Raw genomic sequence first — 26021 nt, 5'->3', positions numbered from 1 at the left:
TTAGTTATATAGGCCTTGGAATTACCCTCTATAAATATTGGTGTACAAATGCTTGAAGCGTTTGTTTGAAACTCTTTAGTGATGTGTCAGCTTGTCTCAATCGGTCGTACTCTGGCTTCTGACTCAGCAGCTTTTGGATTCAGGCCTGACTTCAGGATTTGGGCATATAATCTCGGCTGACATCTGGTGCAGTACTGAGGGAATGGCTGGATTGTCAGAGATGCTGTCGTTCAGATTAAATTAAAGTGCTGTATGCTTGTTTCAGTGGTTCAGCTGGATGTTAAAATTCGCACTGCACTATTCATTGAAGAACAGGAAGTTCTCCTGGCTACCATTCCTTCAAATGAATCTTTCATTCATTTCATTGCTGTTTGTGCAATCTAGCTGTGCACAAAATGGCTGCCACGTTTGCCTGTATGACGGTCACTGCATTTCTAAGGACTTTGTTAAAAATGAAGTGCTTTGGGGTGTTTTTGAATTCAGACCTTTTTCTTTCTTACAGTAGTGTAGATTTGTGACTTTACAATTCCTGAACTTGATATATGCCCGTCCTAGAAGTCCTCTGTTTCCTACTTTTAAGCGTAATTGTGCATGCTTGTTTGTCTTGGTTATTTCCAACCTCTTGTCCTTCAATCCAACCATAGGTTTGGGCCTACCACTGAACACCTGATCCTCAATGAGCACAATCAAACAGTCCATAACCTACGCAGTCACAAGATCCAAACCCAGTTAAACCTGATCCACCCGGAGATCTTCCCCCTCCTGAAAACCTATCAGACCAAGGTAGGGATGTGATTCGGGGGCTGGGGGGTGGGTGGAAAAATGAGCCTTTAATGTCCTAACCAAGGTCTTTGGGACCATTTTGTAAAGTATAAACATCAGTAAAGGAGGGAGGGTTGGCCAACGCTAATCTACACGCCCTGTTTTTCTGTTTCTTTTTGTAGCAGCCATTTTATTTCCAGCAATGTTTAAACCAGAAATAGAAAAAAAGCAAAGTGAAGTAACCACTCAATCACTCACCAGAGTATTGGCTGGAAAGAGACTTCCATTCCCTGAAGTTTTCTTCTGGGATTCCCAAAAAGTGCCTCTTTAAGCTGGTTAAAAGGTTCTGTTTGGGATTGTTTGCCTGTGACATCAGTGTAGCTGCTGGGGGATGAGGTACAGGGTAAAGCAGAAGAAGAGGGGAGTGGTAATAATCGCATGCCATGGGGATGTGATACCAACGGAAGGAAGGTGGGGGTGGGGGGGGATAGAATTTACTCTTAAAAGTGCATGATGGGCAAGAGAGGAGAGAACATGAAATTGGAATTTCTGGCACACTCTCTGGGGCCTTGCTTCAGTCCTCTTAGTGCTTGCCTCAATCTTCACACTTTCTAGAATATTGTTGTCTTTTACTATGGCGCCTGACATTTTATATTGAATATTCACCACAGGACCTATTGTTGCTGAGCCAATCATGACAATTAGCAGAGAATTATTTTCTTTTACATGAATTATCATCAGCAAAGCAAAATCTCAAGCTCAAGCTTTTGACCCCACCCTCTTCGAGCTCTTGGACTTGGTAAAAAGGCAACCATAAGGGTCTGGGAGCCAAATTAGTGGCCAGTTGAGTCGATGTGGCTGGCAATCTGACTTACTGGTGCATTATGGGGAAAATATGCATTTAAAAAGAATGAAATAAATTTGGAATTTGACTGAATTACACTAGTCTGACCTAATCAGTAGTGGTGATTAACCTCCTTTTGGTTGCAGGAACAGCCAGCCTCTCTCAATGTGCCAACTGTTCGAGGTGAGTGCCTGCTGAAGTACCAGCTGAGGCCCAAATTTGAATGGCAAAGGTCAGTTCACGTAAGTTAGACATATTTATTGTGGTTGTTCTTTGGAGACCGATACAACATAAATACAACTAAGATCTAAAGTCGATACGTAGTCTGTCAAAACTCAGGGTGCTCTTCTTTCCAAATTTGTACATTCGCTGTAACTGGTTTCTGTGCATGTGTAGCATCCGCCGGGTAGTATTTTGATTGGTTATTTAAGTTCTTGCATGTTATTACGTGGAAAACGGAACCACGGAAATTTATCGAGCAGAAGGAAGCCATTTGGCCCATCATGCTGTGCTGGTTCTTTGCTAGAGCAATCCAAAACTAATCCCACTGCCCTGGTTTCTCTCCGTCATCCTGTTTCTTCCTCTGCTCCAAAAGATCAAACGGGACACAATTTGATGTATTAGTTATAATGGTTTTATTCTATGCAGGCAAGGATAATCACAAACAGTACAATAACTTGCTTTCAGAATTATACAGGTTCAATTCAACACTGGAATTCTGAACTGAGTTATGCTTTTACAGCTCTAGTTAGGTTCAATTTAATACAGTATAGCAATCACGTTCCATTTTGAGGATCACAAATTGCACTGGGCAATGTTAGCCTTTAGTATTTTAGCCAATTTCGAGAGCATCAGTAATGCTTCTCCTGTTGAAGTCCTTTGGTTGGCATTAGTATAATGACCAATGATCTCCAACCAAATGGCAGTTTAGCTGCTTACAGAAACACTTTAGTCTTCATCTGATTCCACCTCCATCTTTGGCAGATCATCTAGTATCCTCTTTCCCAGTTCATTGGCAGACTTCCTTTCCTGAAGTCTAACTAACACCGTGCAAGTAATTGTATACAACATTCTTGTATTTTTATTAATGTACACTATTGAGTTGACCATTGTTGCTCTATGCCATACTTTTGCATTTAAACTAAATGTTCTTCACACTTATAAACATTCTGTTGTGCTGTCCTCCTCTTGAGTACTTCTAAAAATGAAGGGAAAACCCTCCCCTTTGAGTATGTTATGAGGATTGAAAGATTCCTTTCGGCAGACTGATCAACATTCTCCAAGGCTAGAATTTCAATTAAAACTTGCGTAAACACCTCTGTAAATTTTAGTTTGATTTCTTCCAAGTATATGGAACTCATGACTGAACATAGGCAAAACAGGGCTTTTTGGCCAACTCCTACATGCAACAGTATCTCTCCAGGGTCAACAGGTCAATGATTTACCCAGTCAACATCTCGAGATTCCACACACCTGTACTTAAGCAAAAGTTTAAAAAGGTACATGTTTTTTTTTAAAAAAAGTTGCCCCTTACATCTGTGTCCAAGTATAGACAGAGAAAAGTTCTTGCTTATCAGTCCTGTTTTTGGGGTACAGGTCAGGTGGTACCAGCATGCTGGGATATCTTGTATTGAAGTTAACCCATATTATTTGATTTTGCACACTCCTTCCTGCAGCACCCATTTTTTACAAGGATTCCTGCATTTGAAGGCATTTTGATCCCAGATATATAGGGGAAAAAATATTTTGTGGGATTGCACCTCAACCTTTCTCTACATTTCTGCTCACTCCTCTCCCTCTCTCAATCAGAGCTGGGGATGCAAAAGACCGGTTTCACAGCACAAGGGGGAGTTTGAATTGTCCTGTATCCCTGCAATGTACCCTGACTCGGAGTGAGGGGAGACAGTGAGGGGCCAATCCGGTGTAAAAGGGACAGGCAAGGAGGCAGCTTAGGTCAGGTGATTGAGGCATGAGGGCATTGGAGTGATTGTAGGTAGATATGTGGGATAAAGAATGTAGAGGAAGTGGGAGTGAGGAGGAAGGGGCGCCCTAGACAATAAAGGGAAGAGACTGCAAGGCTCTGCTGGCGGTGCGGAACGGGGCTGTAGAATCAAGGCTACAGTGTGCTGGCCCTATCTCCAACCTGGCCTCGTGTATTGGAAGACTCTGCCAGTACTGGAGCTTTACAATTTCTGCTGTTGAGAGTGAGACAACAAAAAAATGCTTGAAAGGGAGGCTACCTGAAAATAAATAGTTCTGCATTGCGATCTCAATGTCAGCCAGAGAAGGTTGGATCTTGGGGCGTTGTGAACTTGCAGTTTTTAGTATGGGTTGTGTCCACTTACATTTGGCTTTGAATTCAAACAAACTCCAGGACAAATTTTAAGACAAGTATTGGCGAATCGTGGGACACAGAAGGTTGCGAGTAGGAGCTGCTATGGAAAAGTGAAAATGATCCCCTCCCTCCCCCAGCTCGCCGAGTGCTGTTCCAAGCCAGATTGGAGGGACTCGTCATTCCTCCTCATTTTTAATACTAATTGTGAGTTGTATTTTCTGCACTTCCTTCAATCAGAGATGCAGTGCTGGTAGCTGATACTGAGGAGTTTATTAAAGAGGCTACAGAAATCCCAGGCTTCCTAGAGAAAATTGATGAATGTAAACATGTATTGGCTGAAGACCCTGTTGATCTATCAGGTAAATCATCGGAAAGATCGGGCTGCTCTTATTTGGTAAAGGAGATGGCTGGTTTATAAGTCTTTGTCTTTGTTCTGTTAAGCTGCTGTGCCGTTCTTACCCTGGTCTGTACCTGTACTAAGTTGTAATAATCAAATAAATGGCCAACTTCCCCCACCCTCTGTAATCACTCCCCACCTTCAGTTTATATAGTCTTGCGTTGTGGCTGCTCCAATCACTTCTGGTCTTCTGGGACCGTAATTACAGCTTTCAACAATGTCAGCTAAGAGGCACATTCACAAGGGTAAAAACGGCAACTCTGCATTTTCATTTCCATACTGACTGTTTCAGGCACTGAGCTAACAGGAAAATTTTGTGACATGGCTTTTTCACCGTCCCTGCAGCAGTTTGTTCCAAACGGAATTTGTTGCCTGTTCAAATAGGATGAAGATGATTATTTTAAAATGTAGAACAGAGGCTGTATTTCAATCTGGAGTTTATATTGACCAATATGCAGTGGGCCCTTATCACTACTCAATTAATCAGAGCACCTCAACTAAATAACAGTCTCGCAACTCCCTTCACAACATCCATTACTTATAGACTGTAAAACCAAACTCTCAGTAACATGGTGTGTAAGTGCAAGTCACCGGTATCTTTGTCTTATGGTTTACAATGTCTTCTTTTCTTCCTTCTCCCTTTTCTTTGTAACTTTTTAAAAATTATATATTTGTATTTTGTAGCGCTTTACTTTTGCGATTTAGTGATGTCTGGTGGTAAATTATCTTTGACTTGTATTGCCAGGGAAAGTGGACAAATATCCAGAGGTGGTTTTCCTTGGAACTGGATCTGCCATCCCAATGAAAATCCGAAATGTTAGCTCCATCATTCTAAACATTGAGTAAGTCTTTTTTTAACCATTGCTGCATGTCTGGAGCTGCTGTTCAAAAGTAATGTTGTTGATCGAGAAGGGAGCATCCTGTTGCAATTAATTAAAGTGCATAGTTTCTGCTTTATGTTCCATGTTTTTTCTCCTTTTTTAAGTTCACTGATTTCTTTAAAAAAAAATACCCTAACTGGTCCACGTCAAGGACCCTTTTCTTGAATTTAAAGCCCAGTGGATTTTTCATATGTGACTTGAAAAGATGTAGTTGGAGATCGTAATTTCTTTGCCGGCAATTTGTGGAAAGCTATATTTTTTTTCTCTTTTCTGCGCTATTTTGAGTTATAGTTAGGGACCTGCATTCAGGCCTCTGTGCTGGTACTAGTCCCTTGTACTATAATGGGAGTTTTGGTGTTCTTTAGTGAACAGCACTGAATAAGGCTTTAATAAAATGACCGCCATTTCCTTTTACCAAGTCATGCTACTAAGGTAGGAAATCAGCAAATTCCCCTGGAATAGAATGAGACAGGGAAAACAGATGCAGTCATTTTTCAAGAATCCCCTGTTCCTAATGGCACCTTTTTACTGTTGTTAGCGCTACACGGTCTGTATTACTGGATTGTGGTGAAGGCACCTTTGGACAGCTCTGTCGTCACTATGGTAACGATGTGGATAAGGTCCTCTGTAATTTGTCAGCCATCTTTGTGTCCCACATGCATGCTGACCATCACACAGTGAGTATTATTTTTTCGAATTGCTTAATGTTCAAAGTTGGGAAAGTTATTTTTGGCCCATGAACAAAAGTCCTTCTGATGCATTTGTTCTTAAAACTGAAACTTACAACCTGCAGGGATATTAAAGCAGCCTGATACAGGTTCGGCCTTTTCTGGATACTTTGGGATATAGGTAGGGAAGGGGGTGGGGGGGTGGCAGGGGGCAGGGGGCAGGGATCAGTGGGTACTGCCCAAGCTGGATGCTTTTATCGAACTATTTCATTCGTTGTATAAATATCACCACTGCTAGAGTGAATAGGGAAAGACCATATCTTGTGGTTGGGGAGTTAGTGATGAAGGTCATAAATTTTAAGTGAGAGTGAGGAGAGAGATTTGGAAAAACTTCTTTATTACAGGATTTTTGGAGAATGGAATGTTTTGCCACAGGAAGTAGTCTTTTATGGGAAAATTGGATAAATATTTGAAGTAGATATAAAGGTATGAGGAGAACACCAGACAGTGAGATTAGTTTTGGATTGCTCTAGTAAAGAACCAGCCTTGCCACAATGGGCCTCCTTCTGTGCTGTAAACTTCTATGGTTCAATGGACAAGACGCCCTCATAAACGGGTCCACTGAGTTTTATAATAAAATTGATTTTTTTTTCTGTAGGAAAGAGGCACCAAAGACTTGGTTTAAAAGCGTAAACTGGCAGCATATGTGTGGCCAATAATGTATTTTGCTGCTTGGACCGCCACTAATGAGATGCTAATGAAAGTATCAGCTCAGCTTAATGAGCACTATATAGAGGCTCTGATCGATGTAACTATCAGTAAACCTTCTGGCCCTTTGCTGAATATACCTGTTTTAAACCCCTGCACTGCTTGGATAGAGGCTGAGGGAAGATAATGAACGTATCTGCTGCTTGAGTAGGCATTGTGAGGGGGGGGGGTTTATAAACTATGAATACTGTGATGCTGCAGTAATCAGTGTGATTCTCACAGTATACTTTCTCCTCTTTTTCCCTTTGGTAACAACTTAATGTATTACAGGGCTTGATAAATATATTGTTGGAGCGCAAAAAGGCTTTGGTAAGTGAAATCTTTCTTTTAATGAGTTTGAATTTTTAATGAGTCTAAAACAGCAGCGCTTTGAATGTTTTCCTGTAGTAAAATGCCATGAGAATAGTCACCATTTTTGAAGTTATTTATAGGAGCAAATTTGTTTAAACTAAAATAAACCATCCTTTTTTAAAAAAAAATTCCCCCTGCAATTTGCTGTTCCTTCGGCAGGGAAGAGGACAGGTGATCTGGTTCCGAGTCCCATGCCTGTGCTACACGAGACTTGTCTGGAGTTGGTGTGCTCTGAGGTTCATGTAGGAAACTGGAGCTCCAATGCACTGCTTGAGAAAGCCACATCCATAAAAAGTTAGATGCCACAATATCAAAACAATCTCAATATTTCCAAAGGATCCGCACACCCCAAACATTGACTAGTTTCTTTTTTTCATTCTCGGGGTGTGAGTGTTGCTGGCAGTGCCAGCATTTATTGCCCATCCCTAGTTGCCCTTGAAAGAGTGGCGTGGAGCCCCTTTCTTGAACCGCTGCAAGTCTGTGTGGTGAAAGTGCCCCCGCAATTCTGTTAGGTAGGGAGTTACAGGATTTTTGACCCAGTGACAATGAAGGAATGTCGATATATCCCCAAGTCAGAACGGTGTGTGAATTGGAGCAGAGCTTGGAGGTGATGTATTCCCTTGAGCCTGCTGCCCGTGTCAATTTAGGTGGTGGCGGTTGCAGGTTTGGGAGGTGCTGCCGAAGAAGCCCTGGCAAGTTACAGCAGTGAATCCCGTAGGTAGCACACACTGTAGCCACGGTACGCCAATGGTGGAGGGAGAGAATATTTAAGCCAGTGGATGGGGTGCCGATCAAGCGGGCTGCTTTGTCCTGGATGGTGTCAAGCTTCTTGAGTGTTGTGGGAGCTGCATCCAGCCAGGCAAGTGGAGAGTATTCCATTACACTCCTGACTTGTGCCTTGTATGTGGTGGAGAGGCTTTGGAGAGTCAGGAGGTGAGCCACTTGCTGCAGCCTCTGACCTGCTCTAGTAGCCCTAACATTTATGTGGCTGGTCTAGTTCAGTTTCTGGTCAATGGTGACCCCCCAGGATGTTGATGGCAGGGGATTCAGTGATGGTAATGCCAGTGAATATCATGGGGAGGTGGTTGTGGTCTCTTTGTTCTCTTCACAGATGCTGTTTGACCTGCTGAGTGTTTCCAGCATTTTCTGTTTTTGTTTCAGATTTCCAGGATCCGCAGTACATTGTGTTTTAACATAACACTTCCTTCTAATTTGGACACTTTTTACTTGCGGATGGGTTGTCTCTAAACCTCTGTTAAACTACGTGCTTGAGACAACACCTGAGGCTTCTCAAATATATCTGGGAATAATCAGACAGGAAATTAGTGTCAATAGTTTTATTAGTTTATGGAGGTCAGTAGAGAGATTAATCTGTCAATTTGGAGGGAGGGAGAGTTGTTATTGTTCGATTGTGATCCCCATTCGCCAACAGCAAACCTGTTTTTTTTTTCCAGAGTTCCTTGGGTAAGGCCTTTAGCCCAATTTTACTTGTGAGTCCATCACAGATCATGAATTGGTTGAACCAGTACCATGACCATTGTCAGGAGATCCTCAGCCATTTTAAGTGAGTCCACAATTGGAGAATAATCCTGTACACCAAGCTACATTTTCTGTATTTTTGTTCTGGGGGAGGAGAGTGTGGGGGGTGGGGTGTGTGGGGGTGTGTGTGTGGGGTGGCGGAATTGATGACCTGGCAAAATAAGTAGAGCTAATGATGGTTTCTGTGAAGTAGTGGTGGTAAATCTTCCATTGCTTTTGGTAGGTCTTTCTTGCTTATGAGGGTTTATGAAATTACTTAAATTTCAGATGTAAAAATAGTTCCCTACAGTACAGCAGTGACTACACTTCAAAAAGTATTTCATTGGCTGTAAAGCACTTTGGAATTCATGAAAGGCGCTCTATAAATACAAGTCCTTCCCTTTCCATTTAACTGAGACGGATCTGCAAAGTATATGTTTTTGAAGAACAATTCCTTGAATAGGCCCAGAGTGGTTTTTGTAGATTTTATTTTCACTTTTTATTATGACTGATATTTGCCCTGCAGCAGCTAATAATAATTATCTCTATCTGTTGACTCTTACGGTTTTGGACACACAAGCTCGCAATTAGAAATTGCCTGTCAAGGCTTTATTAACAGCACTGCTAAATAGAAAGAGGGTACCATTACCTGATTCTGGAGAATAGAAGTACAGTGTCTTCTCGCTGGGTCTGTTCCGACAATGTCTGACTATGTTAGGGTTTTTATGTGTTACTTGACCACCATATCCTGGTCAGACGTCCTTGATCAGTAATAGCCACAGGATGCCTGGACTTTGCTTCCAAGACTGCACATTATCAGCTTGTGATAATAGCCCCTTTGTTCCATCTTGTGATAATAGCCCCTTTGTTCCATCTTCCATACAAGAGCCATCTGATTAAACATCCTCTTTCCATACAATAAGGTCCAACATGAACAAAGACGTTTGGATAATTAAATATGTACGTATAAGCATTAACCATATGATTCATTACCGACATTGGATAATTATAGAATACATACAGACATTACTCACACTAAGGACCAACAAGAACTGAGTTAGGGTGAGTAATGGATGGGGTGAGTTCTTGTTCGTCTCATAACATTTCCATTAATCATCAATTCTTAACTACATTATTATCACACCATCCGTGCCCAAGGCTGCAAGCCTTATGGTGCTTAAACAATCATGCCATTCAATCAACGATCAGTAACATGTCAATCAACAATCATTGATTACAGTACTCTACTGCTCGCAAGTAGACATTCTCCCTGCCAACCGGACTCCAGATAGGGACAACAAAGCGCTTTTGCTTTTAACCATTTACATCCTGTGCTGATCAAAGCCTTTGCCAACAATCCGGTTATTCAAGATATCACTTACTGCAACTATTGTAGTGGCAATCGGATGGGAATAAAATCATCTTCACTCACAATCTTTCAAGAACCTTTGACCTTAATGGGAATTCTGGCTGTGTCTAGGTGGGTACGGGTTGCATGGCCATTATCATTTTATAACAGGTGATTTTCAACTGCCAGCTGCCTGTTTCTCATCTGAAAATGTTGTGGGGGGAGGGGGGAGGGGGCAGTGCCTCGTTTGCCCCATAGTTGCCCAATGCCCGCCTGATGCAATTTTCAGATAGGCCTGTAAATGAGCGAGCAGCCCGCCCACCTACCTGAAACTGAAGGGATGCTGCAAATCAGGATCCTATGCCGGTCGTACGACCCCCAATTGCAATTATCAGATTCAAATGGGTGGAGCACGTGCATCTTGTGAGCTCAGACATTAGGCGATGAGCAGCTCCTTAAAGGGACAACAGCCCAGGAATTTTAAAATTATTTTTGTGGGGCCAAGAGGAACAGTAATCCTCCTCCTAGGCTCACAAAACATACCTCTGGCCTGCTGCCAGCCCATTCAAAGCCCCAACCTGGAAATCTGGAACTCCCTCTTCCAAAAGTCTGTGAATGCTGTGTAAATTGAAATTTTCAACACCGAGACTGATAGATTTTTGTTAGATGAGGATATCAAGGGATGCGGAGCAAAGTCAGGTAAATAAAATTGAGGTACAGATCAGCCGCGATCCAATTGAATGGCGGAACAGACTTGAGGGGCAGAATGGCCTATTCCTGTTCCTGTTAAATGTAAGGAATCTTACAACACCAGGTTATAGTCCAACAGTTTTATTTGAAAATCACAAGCTTTCGGAGGCTTTCTCCTTCGTCAGGTGAAGTGTGGGATTCCTTGAATGTTACCGCATTTATAGTCAGAGAACAATACCTGGTGATTACAGATAATCTTTCCAACTGCCTGTTGTCAAGGCAACCAAAGTGTTCAGACAGAGAGATGTTACATACAGGACCACCGAATATACAAACGGCCAGAACAAAAGACAGAGAGAGAGAAACATCCGAAAGGAAGAGAGAACTACACGCTACACGTAACCCCACCAGCGAAAAAAAGTTATCTGTTTTTAATACAACGGGTCATTCTCTGTCTTTCTCTTCCTTTCGGATGTTTCTCTCTCTCTGTCTTTTGTTCTGGCCGTTTGTATATTCGATGGTCCTGTATGTAACATCTCTCTGTCTGAACATTTTGGTTGCCTTGACAACGGGCAGTTGGAAAGATTATCTGTAATCACCAGGTATTGTTCTCTGACTATAAATGCGGTAACATTCAAGGAATCCCACACTTCACCTGGCGAAGGAGAAAGCCTCCGAAAGCTAGTGATTTTCAAATAAAACTGTTGGACTATAACCTGGTGTTGTAAGATTCCTTACATTTGTCAACCCCAGTCCATCACCGGCATCTCCACATCATGTTCCTGTTAGGTGAGGAAAGAGTCTTGTTCGTGGCTCTTCCGTTACCTGGCTGTCCACGCCATTCAAGTGTCTCCTTTGTGTTTCAGTATTATTCCTGCTCGCTGTCTTGTGGAAGGAGCTGAAGTGACAAAGTTCAACACTCAAGACTTTATTCGGTCTTTGTTAATGAAACTCGAACTAGAAACGGTAAGGGTGCCTTTTATTCTTGTGTGCATGTTTAGTGAAAGGAAATGGTGTTTTTTGTTTGAATTATTATTGGATGGCACAGCACATTGGAGCTGAGCGAGGCATTGCAAGTCCTGCCTGACTCCACCTGCTGAGTTTCTGTTCTAAGCTGTGCTGAAGAGGGAGGCATCACTGGGGGTGAAATTGGTCTTTGGCAGTAGCCCAAAATGGGCGATAGTGAATCGGAAGCCCGTTTTACATCTCGCCCAATTTTCATTTCGGGCGGGGGTAAAACAGGCTGCCAATTCATTACCACCCATTTTGCGCAACCCCTGAAGACCAATTTTACCCTCTTAAGGAAGGAGGTGCTTAACCCCCATGGCTCAAGAAAATTCTCCCCCCTCCAGACCCTACTCCAACATCATCTGAGCAAAGACCAAGAGAAGGAAAATAGGGTTGGGGCAAAGATTGCTTATAATTTCCTATTTTTGGTGAATTTTTATTTGTGCTTATTAAAGCGAGGGGGGTTTTAGTGTACAAGAATGGAAATATCTGCTGCTCCCAAGCATTTCCTAGCACCAGGTGCAGGAGTGGCAGAGATAGAAGTTTGGGGCAAGGTCACTTTTCACTCATTTGCCTGATGAATGTTGTAGGGAGGTCTGAGTTGATGGGAGAACACAATTTACAAACCTATTATCTCAAATAAAAGCAGCAAACGTTAGAAGCACACAGTGGGTCAGTCAGCATCTATAAATTAAAAAGTCGGTTTATCTGATCTCAAGACTAAAAGATAAACAGACATTTTAGTGAAGGAGAAAAAGGGGAAAAGAGAATCAACAGAGGGATTCAGTTAATGGGTTAAATGACTAGACTGCTAAATAGAAGGCTGTTAGATGAAATAAAAGATTGTCAGTGAAATGATGCAAAAGGACATGCAAATAGTGAGACACAGTATAGAATCATAGAATGGTTACAGCAAGGAAGGAGGCCATTCGGCCCGTTGAGTCAGTGCCGACTCTCTGCAAGAGCAATCTAGCTAATCCCACGGCCCCACCCTTTCCCTGTAACCCTGCAAAATTTTTCCCTTCAAGTACTTATCCAATTCCCTTTTGAAGGCCACGATTGAATCTGCTTCCACCACCCCCTCAGACAGTGCCTTCCAGATCATAACCACTCACTATATTAAAAAAAAGTTTTTCCTCATGTCACCTTTGGTTCTTTTGCCAATCACCTTAAATCTACGTCCTCTGGTTCTTGAACCTTCCGCTAATGGGAACAGTTTATCTCTACTCTGTCTAGACCCTTCATGATTTTGAATACCTCTATCAAATCTCCTCTCCACCTTCTCTGCTCTAAGGAGAACAACCTCAGCTCCTCCAGTCTGTCCACGTAACTGAAGTCCTTCATCCCTGAAACCATTCTAGTAAATCTCTTCTGCACCCTCTCTAAGGCTGTCACATCCTTCCGAAAGTGCGGTGCCCAGAACTGGACACAATACTCCAGTTGTGGCCAAACCAGTGTATAATAAAGGTTCATCATAACTTCTTTGCTTTTGTACTCTCTGCCTCTATTTATAAAGCCCAGGATCCCGTATGCTTTTTTAACTGCTTTCTCAACCTGCCCTGCCACCTTCAAAGATTTGTGCACATATACGCCCAGATCTCTCTGTTCCTGCATCCCTTTTAGAGTTGTGCCCTCTAGTTTATATTGCCTCTCCTCTTCCTACCAAAATGTATCATTTCGCACTTTTCTGCGTTAAATTTCATCGGCCACATTTTCGCCCGTTCGACCAGCCTGTCTCTTTCCTCTTGAAGTCTATCACTATCCTTCTCAATGTTCACTACACTTCCAAGTTTTGTGTCATCTACCTATTTTGAAATTGTGCCCTGTACACCCAAGTCCAAGTCATTAATATACATCAAGAAAAGCAGCGGTCCTAGTACCAACCCCTAGGGAACACCACTGTACACCTCCCTCCAGTCCGAAAAACAACCATTCACCACTACTCTCTGTTTCCTGTCACTTAGCCAATTTTGTATCCATGCTGCCACTGCCCCTTTTATTCCATGGGCTTCAACTTTGATGCCAAGCCTATTATGTGGCACTTTATCAAACGCCTTTTGAAAGCACATGTACACCACATCAAGCGCATTGCCCTCATCGACCCTCTCTGTTACCGCATCAAAAAACTCTATCAGGTTAGTTAAACACTATTTCCTTTAACAAATCCATGCTGGCTTAACTTAATTAATCCATACTTGTCCAAGTGACTATTAACTTTGTCCCGGATTATCGTTTCTAAAAGTTTCCCCACTACCGAGGTTAAATTGACTGGCCTGTAGTTGCTGGGTTTATCAGTAGAGGACCATACAACAAAAACCTAATGATAAAAAATAGAAAGAGAGAGAAGAAAGCTATATACAGCAGACTTGAAATTAAAGTCAAAACAGAAAGTGTATCACCGTGGATTTGCCAGTTGTGTGACAAAGAATGACCATACTACGGGCTTGGACCCCACCAGCACTCTACTCTGACAAAGGGTCTTTAACCCAAATGTCACCCTGTCATCCTTTTTTCACCCTCCCCACATCACAAGCACCCACTGCTGTGAAGAAAATGATGTTCTGTAGCTAAGGTCTGAAGTTACTAAAGTCAGTGTTCAGACCAGAGGGCTGCAGAATGCCCTTCAGAAAGATGACATGCTTTTTCCTGGAGCTTGTGTTGAGCTTCATTTGGAACAAGGTACGAGACCGAAGATGGAGAGGTCAGAGTGAGAATGGGGAGGTGAGGGTGGTTGTTAACGTGGCGAGCAACGGGGAGGTCAGAGCCACACTTACAGACAGAATGGAGATGTTCGGAGAAGAACAGCTTATCTCATTATTGTTTTCCCCTTTTCTTCTCTCCACATGTAACACTTGTTACTAACAGTTCCAGACATGTGTAGTGCGTCACTGCAGGAACGCCTTCGGCTGTGCTCTCCAACACAAATCAGGCTGGAAAATAGTTTATTCAGGAGACACTATGCCATGTCCAGCTCTTGTTCAGACAGGTCAGTTAATACTTTGATTCCGAAGAGTTAGGATTAAGCTGAACGTTGTTCTAATTCCTCCAGTATTTCAGACACTTATTAGGGATTTATTGGGCATGATTTTAGCCTGGAAAAACAGTGGGTTGGGGGCGGGGGAGCAGTAAAAATTGCAACTATCTAAAACCCACCCATTTCCGGTTTTCACGGGGGCGGGCAACCAACCCGCTCTCGGGAGGCGGGTCGGGCATTTAAAGCTTTTACGGAGGCTGCGCACCTCCATCTTCAAAGCTTTTTCGATTTTAGCCCCTGGGGGCCGGGATTCCTGGGCCTTCTCCTTCACGCCACGTGAGAGGAGGCGAGAAGGCCAGAAGTTGCAGGTAAGTGCCTTTTATAGCACAGCTTGTGGGCCCAGACAGGAGCAGGAGTGCTTACCCCAGGCCCAACAAGCCTACCTGCAATTCAACCCCCACCCTTTCCCGGCTCCAGGCTAAAATTATGCCCACTTTCTCTGTTGTCTAGCAATTTTTTTTTAAACCTGTGTTCCATTTTATATTGTACATTTTTGATTTGACATTGTGCTTATTTATATTGAATTACAACCCTCCCCAGCCCAGTGCCAGACATTTATGGTATTGTGTAACCTAATGGTCGGCTGAGGTCTGGCTAATAAAGGTGGAAGGCCCCTAATTGGTTCTGAGGTTTGTCCCTACACTTGTGACCTGGCTGTATTTTAATGTGGACATTGTCCACATTAAGATACAGCCAGAGGCAGGTCCTCTGTTGAACTTTCCCTTTTTTAAGGAAAGTTTCCATCATAAGTCGTCTTACGTTTGTTGAAAACCCAAATAATACATTTCATTATTGATTTTTTTTTTAACTTTCACCGGTGATTTCACCACGTTTTAAGTTAGTCAGTCCGCCTTCTGAGATGGAATGCAAAATCTGAACGTGAAGGGGACAACAAGGTTTCTTCTGTTTGTGACACCATTCAACCTTCTGCCATCTTTTTTCCACTGTGGAAGACATTTTACCAGCACTCATAATTATCGCATCACAAGTTGTTTTCATATTCCTTTTGTGCAGCGTGGTGCGTTGTAATATGACTTGTAATGTTTTCTCGGTCTGCGTTTTATTTCTAAAACTCAGTTGGTATCTGCACGTAGTGCTTTGCTAAGATTTACTGGTACAGTTGCTCCTTAGGCTGATCAAAGTGATATCTTACGGTCACCTAGTATTTGTGCCAATACTGATTAACACTGGCAGGAATGCTAACCAGCCCCACTTGAACATCTAATGTTCGATTAATGCAATTATTTTCAAGTACTCGAGCTACTTCAAGAGGTTCTCTGGAGAACACGTAGAGCTGCTTCATTAAACTCCTAATTGGTTCCATGTGGTCTTACAAAATACTTTTTGTAGCTTTTTGTACTTCATCCAGCGTCCCAGTCTCTCGCAAGGTTCCTGCCACAGGGTCATTCCATGTAGTTCAAATTGAGGGCATTTGTTTCAGACAGTTTTCCAGCTTTCCACAGAGCTCGTAAACATGTTTGGTGAAGCAATTCTTATGGTGGGAATCTTGGCAAAACACCATCAAATATTGATTTACATCTCCATTAACCAATGCCATTTTATTGGAGGTTGGAGAAGTCTGTAGATTTGAAGATCAGTGCCCTTCTTCTTTGTTTGAACAGTATCTGTTTGCTGAACAGGACAGAATGCGAACCTACTGATTCACGAGGCCACGCTGGAAGATGGACTGGAGGAAGAGGCTGTCGAAAAAACTCACAGGTAAGGACGGAACTTGGGGCTGTCGCTTTTGTTCAGTTTGCAAATCCGCTGCAAATTCTACCACAAATTGCTAAACCTATCCATCCTGGAGGAACTGTAGCTTTTTAAGAAAATAATATCATTGCCCTTTTCTGGTAATTGAGCAGTATTAATCCAAAAAAGTGACTGGAACTTAGCTTTAGTTAAGTTGCGGTAGGTTAGTGTAAGGTTAATAGTTAAATATAACTTCTTCATTCTGTGCTGTAGGTGTACAGTGTAGCTTGATAGGTTGTAGAGAAGTCATGTGCTGTGTATAAACCTGAAAATATCATGAGATTGTACATAACTGATATCACATGCTGTCTTTTATACCCTGGAACCTTGCACCAGTTTGTCATCAGCTAAAAATTCTTTGCTCCTCTTGTCATAAGCATTTTTCCAGTCTGTCTACATGAATAAGTTAAATTGGTATCAAGCATTTTATGAACTTATTTGGCCTGTCAAAGTATTGCTTATCTCTCCAGATTTCCCAGTAGAAAAGCTATAAACTGCCAGAAACTATCAAGAGGATGAGTAGGTCTCCTTTTGCTGGACGTGAAGGTTTCTGTGTGCATTTGCCCTGTTGGCAGCCTGTTGGCCCTGCATACCGTGGTTCTCAGCCATCATGGCAATGAGCAGGTCTCCTCTCTTCAGCTTTGAGGGGAGGGGTCAAACATAGTATCTGAAAGTTGGTTAGTCCTATCTTGTATGATGTCCGGGGTATCTAGTATCTGTTGAACATTAACATTAAACCTAGTTCTGTTCAGATTCATGTTACAGCTAATTGAGTCTTTCATGACCCATTTGTGTTTGGGTTATTAGATCACCCACTGAAATCTGGTTTTATTTATTTGGAAATTGTGCCAAGGTAGACCCTCACTGGTTTTCAATTAGGACATTAATTTAATTATCCACTCATAAAATCTCTGATGACAGGTGCAGAATTGAAAAATAAAGGAAAAATTGCCATTTTTTTCCAAAAATGTTTTGACTTATCTGTAGCAGTCTTTTGACTGCTGAAATTCCAGAACGATGTTAAAATGTTGACCATGTAATTAATGACATCTGCTTGCATTTTAAAGGGGTTCGTGGTGCCAGCGCCCCCACCCCTTCAAGGATATGAGAACCCTGCTAGTAAACCAAATCCACCCATTGAAGTGGGTGGCAGTGAAAGCTGACATCATTACATTAATACTTACTGTAGTCTAGTTATGTTAACATTTTAATTTTGTTACAATAATACTGTAGTCTCATTACATTAATACTTACTGTAGTCTCGTTACCGTAATATTTTAGTCTCGCTAGCTTAATACTCAGGGTCATACATCAGCAAAGTGATGGAAGGTGTCATCGACAGTGCTATCGAGCGGCACTTACTCACCAATAACCTGCTCACCGATGCTCAGTTTGGGTTCTGCCAGGACCACTCGGCTCCAGGCCTCATTACAGCCTTGGTCCAAATGTGGATAAAAGAGCTGAATTCCAGAGGTGAGGTGAGAGTGACTGCCCTTGACATCATGGCAGCATTTGACCGAGTGTGGCACCAAGGAGCCCTAGTAAAATTGAAGTCAATGGGAATCAGGGGGAAAACTCTCCAGTGGCTGGAGTCATACCTAACACAAAGGAAGCCAATCATCTCAGCCCCAGGACATTACTGCAGGAGTTCCTCAGGGCAGTGTCCTAGACCCAATCATCTTCAGCTGCTTCATCAATGATCTTCATCATAAGATCAGAAATGGGGATATTCGCTGATGATTGCACAGTATTCAGTTCCATTCGCAACCCCTCAGATAATGAAGCAGTCCGTGCCTGCATGCAGCAAGACCTGGACATCATCCAGGATTGGGCTGATAAGTGGCAAGTAACATTCGCGCCAGACAAGTGCCAGGCGATGACCATCTTCAACAAGAGAGAGTCTTACCACCTCCCCTTGACATTTAACTGTATATTACCATTGCCGAATCCCCCACCATCAACATCCTGGGGGTCACCATTAACCAGAAACGTAACTGAACCAGCCACATAAATACTGTGGCTATAAGAGCAGGTCAGAGGCTGGTTGTTCTGTGGTGAGTGACTCACCTCCTGACTCCCCAAAGCCTTTCCACCATCTACAAGGCACGTTAGGAGTGTGATGGAATACTTTCCACTTGCCTGGATGAGTGCAGCTCCAACAACACTCAAGAAGCTCGACACTATCCAGGACAAAGCAGTCCGCTTGATTGGCACCCCATCCACCACCCTAAACATTCACTCCCTTCACCACCGGCGCATTGTGGCTGCAGTGTGTACCATCCACAGGATGCACTGCAGCATCTTGCCAAGGCTTCTTCGACAGCACCTCCCAAACCCGCGACCTCTACCACCTAGAAGGACAAGGGCCGCAGGCACCATCCCAACTTGGAAATATATCACCGTTCCTTCTTCGTCGCTGGGTCAAAATCCTGGAACTCCCACAGCACTGTGGGAGAACCTTCATCACACGGACTGCAGCGGCTCACCACCTCCTTCTCAAGGGCAATTAGGGATGGGCAATAAATGCTGGCCTTCCCAGTGACTCCCACATCGCATGAACGAATTTTTAAAAAACTCACTGGAGTCTAGTCACCTTAACACTCACTGGAGTTTCATCACCTTAACATTCACTGGAGTCTCACACAAAGGGTAGTGAAAATCTGGAACTTGCTCCCCCAAAAAGCCATGGATGCTGGTCAATTGAAATTTTCAAGTCTGAGATCAATTAGATTTTTGTTAGGTTATCAAGGGATATGGAACAAAGATGGGTAAATGGTGGTGTGGTACAGATCAGCCATGATTTGATTGAATGGTGGAACAGCCTTGAGGGGTTGAATGGCCTATTGCTGTTCCTATGAATACAACTGCTGATTCAAGCCATTTCACATCTGTTTTCAGGATTAACTGGTATTCGCTCAAACAAAGCTGACAATATCAACCCAGTAAATGAGCAGATTACTAGCTTTCTGCTGCAAAGCGAATGGCTTTCCAGTTGCCCTGTGCGTTTGACATGAAAGTTTTATTTTGAAGAGGTGGCTAAAGCAGTGGACAGGGGAATGTCTATGCATGTTGTTATATGGACTTCCAGAAGGCATTCGATGGAGCCCCTCATTGGAGACTGTTAGCTAAAGTTGAAGCTCATGGAATTGAAGGCAAATTATTGACCAGGTTAGGAAATTGGCTGAGTGGCGGGAGACAGAGAAGGGATAATGGGCAGGTACTCAAATTGGCCGGATGTGACTAGTGGTGTCCCACAGGGATCTGTGTTGGGGCCTCGACTTTCACTATTTATTAATGACTTGGGGTAGAGAGCCACATATCCAAGTTTGCTGATGGCACAAAGATAGGCAGCTTTTTAAGTAGTGTTGATGGAAGCATAAAATTACAGAGAGATATTAATAGATTAAGTGAATGGGCAAAACTGTGGCAAATGGATTTCAGTGTAGGCAAGTGCGAGGTCATCTACTTTGGACCTAAAAAGGATAGATCAGAGTACTTTCTAAATGGTGAAAAGCTCGAAACAGTGGAGGTCCAAAGAGACTTAGGGGTCCATGTACATAGATCATTAAAATGTCATGGACAGGTACAGAAATTAATCAAAAAGGCTAATGGAATGGTGGCTATTATATCTATATCTAGAGGACTAGAATACAAGGGGGTATAAGTGATGCTACAACTATACAAAGTCCTGGTTAGACCACACCTGGAGTACTGTGTTCAGTTCCGGACACCGCACCTTAGGAAGGATATATTGGCCTTGGAGGGAGTGCAGCGTAGATTTACTGGAATGATGCCTGGACTCCAAGGATTAAATTGCGAGGAGAGATTACACAAACTAGGGTTGTAGTCCCTGGAATTTAGAAGATTAAGGGGTGATTTGATCGACGTTTTCAAGATATTAAGGGGAACTGATAGGGTAGATAGGGAGAAACTATTTCCGCTGGCTGGGGAGTCTAGGACTAGGGGATAGTGCCAAAAAATTAGAGCCAGGATTTTCAGGAGTGAAGTTAGGAAACACTTCTACACGCAAAGGGTGGTAGAAGTTTGGAACTCTTTTCCGCAAACAACAGTTGATGCTAGCTCAATTGTTAATTTTAAATCTGACATTGATAGATTTTTGTCAGCCAAAGGTATTAAGGGATATGGGGCTAAGGCGGGTATATGGAGTTAGGACACATATCAGCCGTGATCCCATTGAACGGCAGAACAGGCTCGAGGGGCTAAATGGCCTTCTCCTGTTCCTATTGAACTCCTGTTTAATAGAGTTAGAGCAGGGTATGATTACAAGCAGGATATTATTACAATGATCCATGAATTTTTGTTTTTAGAAAGTACGTTCTTTTGAACACTGTTCAGCTTAATTCCATCTCTAAGAATAATACACGTTTTCATTTTTGTATTTCATTTTTGTTTACTGAGACAATTGAAAAGTATTGCAAATAGGGGCTTGTCTTAACTGCTCAAAATCTTACTGCTACACTTATTTTCAAGAAGCGTAATTTGTTTTTGTGTTTTATTAAGGTTAGGGCTCTTAGTCCTGGGGAATCGAACACATTTTTCTAATTTTTGCATTCAGTGTCAGCAACAAGCATTCCCACATCAAGTACAGCACAGTTAATTACAGTGTAAACCTCCCTTTTCTCTGCATCAACAATGTGCCTTAATCTCTTAAATCTTTGAGGTTGGAAAGCCAACCGAGCGTTGGTAAAAGAAATGGCTGCAGTAGTTCCTGATGGCATCCCACCAATGGGCATTCTGAAGGGGCAGCTGGGTTCCAGTGCTGGCTAAACCAGGGAATTTCAGCATCTTAGCTGCCTTGCCACCAACCATACTGAATTCTCAGGCAGATAGACGTTAGGCAGGTTCTTACACAGGGCATCTTGGGCTAGTATTTTGCAGCGGTCCCAGGTGGGCTTTGATATTACCAAAGTCATGTGAAGTGTAGGGAGGTCAGTTTTAGAAGGACCTTGAAGCTGCTGATGTAAATAGAAATGTGTTGGCGCATTGAAGGAAGCGGTCAGGTACAGTTTCTGGAGGCCTGCAGGTGGAGGCTGTCAGCTTTGTACTGGGTTCATTAACAGAAGGAGTGTCTGCAGCAAACTGGTTGCTAGCCATATTCCATGGCATTTTATTGGGCGGGGGGGAAGAAAGAGGAGAGAAAGGTCATTCATTCCGAGAAGGATGGGAGATCGCATGCTTTACTGGTTTCAGCTCACTGAGACCTTGCATCTTCTCTCAGTCCACGGATCTGAATCTTCTAGTTTCCCTTGATTTGTTGATCTGATTTCCTGTGTGTTTGCCCAAGTGTTTCAGATGCTGAATGAGGTTGGTGAACATGTTGCTTTTCGTTCAGTTCGCTTGAAATTAAACATTACCCCCGCTCCCCCACTCTCCCACTCTATTTTAAAATGTCTTGTGATTGAGGCATAGTTAATAAAGTTATTTGGTTTTGACTATTTAATATTACAGCCTGGGCTTCTGGGAGTTTAACCCTGCCCTACCACCATATCTGACACACTTGAATATTGATAATTGGTAGAGCAGATGATTTCTCACTGCTCCACTCAGAAACCGACACTTTTGACTCTTTCACTACCATGGAGGCTCTTTGTACGAATTACACGATTTTGTCAGCATATTGCAGTACAGGTTCAAATCACTTATTTGTTAAAGCTGCTGTTCTGTTTTAACCCTTTGTTTGCTGTTTTGCTTCAGCACCACCTCCCAAGCCATTGATGTGGGCATGAAGATGAATGCCGAATTTATAATGTTAAATCATTTCAGCCAGCGATATGCCAAGATCCCCCTATTCAGTGCTGACTTCAATGAGAAAGTTGGAATAGCTTTTGATCATATGAGGGTATGTACTGTTTTATGATTATGCTGGGGTGGAGTCACCATGGTTACGTATCTTGTCCCTTTAACATACAAATTTACAAAAATGATAGACAGGTAAAGACCAGCTGCCCCATCAAGCCTGCCCCACACTTATGATTGACCAGACACCAGGGCCAATAAGAGAAAAATAAGAATCTGGAAAGTTCCTCTGTGACCCCCTCAGGTGATCCAAATCAGCCCAGGAGATCACATTGACCATGTTTATGTGATGTCATTATATCTGGTGCTGCAACTTATTTGTGTTAACTTTCATTTCAACAACTCCATTAAAATTCAGGCAGCAGATTTGGTGTCCGTGGCAACAGAAACTTCTGATGGCTTTGCAGTGGAGTCCACAGTGCTGCTAGGCCAAGACCTTAGCCTGCTGTAAGACTCTCCAATATGATGACATCTCCCCCTTTTAATAATGAAGCTCCAGTGCAGTATTCCTCACTGACTACTTACCATAACCAAAACAACATTTTCCACACAGATTCGGTTTGGCGATTTTGGGACAATGCCTAAACTCATCCCGCCCCTGAAAGCCCTTTTTGCAGATGAGATCGAAGAGATGGAGGAGCGCCGCGAAAGACGAGAGCTTCGGCAACTGAAAGAAGCCCTGAGTTCTGGAAGTACAAACGGACCTGTGGCACCGGGACCATCGTCCGCCATGAGCGCTGGCAAGGCGGTCGTCAAAAAGAAACGCGAGTTTGAAGAGTCTGATCAAAAGGTGGACCACAAAAAAATAAAACTGACTTGAGATGCTGCTGGAAATTAATTCATTATTTGAAAGACCTAATGAATTATCCTGGAGGGTAGTGTGTGGGAAAGCAACCACAGTGAAAGTACATGATAAGAGATTGAACTGATTTTATTTTGTATAGATGAGACTATTGTGTACAGTTTTTGCCAATGGGGTAAAAATGAGTGTTGCTTGAAGTCATTCAAATTACAGTTTGGTTTTCATTTGGCACAAAATTTTAGTTATGAATTGGGGCCCTAACCATCCAACGGCCGCTCGCTCCCTACCTGACCCTCTTCCTTTGGAGGTTGGACTCTCCAGATCTCTCTGTACTTTCTCTGATTACCGCAAATCGTAGAAATTTACGGTACAGCAGGAGGCCATTCGGCCCATCGTGTCTGTGCTGGCCGAGAAAGAGCCACCCAGCTTAATCCCACTTTCTAGCTCTTGGTCCATAGCCTTCTAGGTTGCGGCACTTCAAGTGCGTATCCGAATACTTTTTAAATGCGATGAGGGTTTCTGCCTCTACCATCCTTTCAGGCAAATAAAGACACTGGGAAAACATCTCATTTTTCTCACTCCATGCATGGAGGACAAATAATCAAATTGTGATGGGAAATTTTGGGATGTGAACCATATGCCTGAAGTCAGATTTTGAAGTTTTTTTTTAAAAAAGTACATTTATTATCCCATTTTGTTTGTTTTCCCCCAGTTTGGTGGGTTACCCATAAATGCTGCTCTCTCTGCCTTCCTCCATTCTCACCCCCACACCTCTGCCATTGCTACTGTGAAGCGTCGTCGACAAAGTGTGACACAACACTGGATTAATTTGCCTTGGAAAATTCCTCAACTAAGTTGAGTGGACCTTCAGAAATGATTCCAGTTGAGATTAGGAACTCGTCATGTTTTGAGGGGAAGGATGGGACTGGAAAATAATGGAAAGTCCCAAGTCTTACTCCATACTGGAGATTGTCCGATCTAACTTGCATCAGTCCCCTTGTATGGTATTTATTGTAAAGAGGAGCAAAAATTATTTTTAACATCTGTAGAAGGGATCACAAATACAGTCTTCATGATTTAAGAACATATCTGCAGATGAATGTAAGATTGTACCAGATGCATAATTTATTTTGAAACCAGAGTTGAATCTTTAAATAATAAATTAATTTGTTACAGATTTTGATGCAGTGGATACTATATTAGGATGTTATACTTCAGTGATACCAGTTATTTCCATGCCAGCATTGCTGCAGCACCATTGTGAAATGTGGTAGAAGGCTTGGAATTTTTGCCAGATTCAATATAATGCTTAAAAGATTTATTTTAATTCCTTAACAGTCCTGATGGGTTGCTGTTTTAAACGTGAGGTTGAGTATTGCTGTTGGAATTTCTTTTGTTCTGAAGAATTTTGACTGATTAGAGTTTTTTTTAAATAAAACAGTGAGTGCTAATACCAGTAGGAGTCAGTATGGGACATATTACAGAACTGGAGATGTGAGGGAGCTGAATTAACAAACATTTGTACTATCAACGTTGTCACCCTCCATACTCTATAAAGCCATCCATAAAGTATGTACATCTGTAAGGGGGATACTCAAAAAGTGTATGAAGGGAGGGGGTTAGTTGGCCGTAGTGTGCGTACACTGCCCTGAGATCATCGTTTCTTGCCGTTATTCAGCCTCCATAATAATAAAAAAAATGGGAATTTTGCCTACTGAGGAAAATGCTGATTTTTACCAACCAGTTGAGTTCACTGCACCTTGTGAGGTCAGTGTTTCTCATGCACGTGCAGGATGCGGCACCTAAATGTTTCAACTTGAATAATTTGCTACCCACATGTTAAAGGAAACTCGCAAATGCCCTAATGCATGCATCTAATATGGCACCACTCTTTTCACTAAATTTTTCTTGCATGAAGGGACCTTGTTCAATTTGACTTTCATTTCCATACAAGGACAACAGCTGGAAATGTTTAATGCGAATGTCATTTTAATATAGTGCAACACATTCAAGAGAAAAGCTATAAACCTAGCTAATTATTCTGGCAAATAATATATCTCAAATAGAATAGTAAACTTAATGTAATTCAAATACTTCATCTTATTGCAAACATTTGGATCACTAATTTTAGCACTGACAACATATTACCTCCGAGCAAAAGTCTTTTACTGGAGTTCATTTTTGATTATGTTTCTATCAAGTATGTTGCTGATAATGTCCTTTGTGCCAATTGACGGAGCTTCTACATGAATTAGCTTAGTATAAAATCACAATTAAAATCATCCATGCAATATTAAAACTAAAATACCAATAATTAAAAATGGTCTACAAACCCTGAGTAATCCTGATTTTTGCTTCTGTTTTGAAGATAATCACTGGAATGTGCATAACTAAAAGTAGTTTAATGCCTTCGTTGAAAATGACATTGTAAATTTGAAATTTTTTGGGAGTTTCCTGGTGCATTGTTGAGAAGATGGCGGCTCATGATTTTTTTTTGTGAGAGGTTGGAGAGGGAAGATCTAAGGTGTATATATACCTTTTTGGGAAGGCTCTGGTAAAAGTGCAAATTGGAACCTAGAGAGGGGGTCCAAAAATCAGGATTTTTGGTGGATATACTTTCTGGACAGAATGTAGTAATGTTTCTCTAGCAGTTTTCAGCTATGGTATAAGCAGCACTCGTTAAGCAAAAACTACACAAAAAGACAGAAACTATTGTAATTCTTTGCATTTCATTTTTAAAAGGTGTACCGATGGTTAAACTCCTTTTGTAAATCTATTGCAATGCAGTGACTGTAAAACTGTGACTTCTAAGTTGAATTTTAGTCAATATTTCAGTTAAATGAATTAAAAAAATCCCAAGCCATTTTCTGTTTACACTCGTGACCCTTGTGCATTTTCCTGAATTACACCGATCTCCTCTGTACGACTTGTGTGATATTTCCAGTTAAGCACATTTAATGCAATGAAGTATGAATAGTGAGAATCGATGAAAAGACTACAAATGCAGAAAATCTGAAATGGAAACAGAAAATTTGGGAATACATCA

The 26021-nt window shown here is 42.1% G+C and overlaps 1 protein-coding gene across 2 annotated transcripts in view; it reads left to right on the top strand.

Moving 5' to 3' along the window:
- The window catches only part of elac2 (elaC ribonuclease Z 2), a 54246-nt gene extending 28415 nt beyond the window's left edge, over positions 1-25831 (top strand). The window contains exons 13-24 of one of the 2 annotated variants that reach the window (XM_068004308.1): positions 645-783; positions 1753-1838; positions 4179-4300; positions 5084-5180; positions 5758-5896; positions 6926-6964; positions 8461-8570; positions 11429-11528; positions 14436-14556; positions 16245-16323; positions 22072-22216; positions 22727-25831. In XM_068004308.1, the coding sequence (XP_067860409.1) occupies positions 645-783; positions 1753-1838; positions 4179-4300; positions 5084-5180; positions 5758-5896; positions 6926-6964; positions 8461-8570; positions 11429-11528; positions 14436-14556; positions 16245-16323; positions 22072-22216; positions 22727-22993 (1444 nt within the window). In that variant the 3' untranslated portion in view covers positions 22994-25831. Of the gene's footprint in view, positions 1-644; positions 784-1752; positions 1839-4178; positions 4301-5083; positions 5181-5757; positions 5897-6925; positions 6965-8460; positions 8571-11428; positions 11529-14435; positions 14557-16226; positions 16324-22071; positions 22217-22726 lie in introns of those variants that run through there. The other variant, XM_068004309.1, reaches the window with a different exon arrangement.
- Positions 25832-26021: the final 190 nt, after the last annotated feature.

The sequence above is a fragment of the Heptranchias perlo genome, chromosome 23 (assembly GCF_035084215.1).
Source record: "Heptranchias perlo isolate sHepPer1 chromosome 23, sHepPer1.hap1, whole genome shotgun sequence".
Taxonomy (NCBI): Eukaryota; Metazoa; Chordata; class Chondrichthyes; order Hexanchiformes; family Hexanchidae; genus Heptranchias; species Heptranchias perlo.
This window is presented reverse-complemented; position numbering and strand designations above follow the sequence as displayed.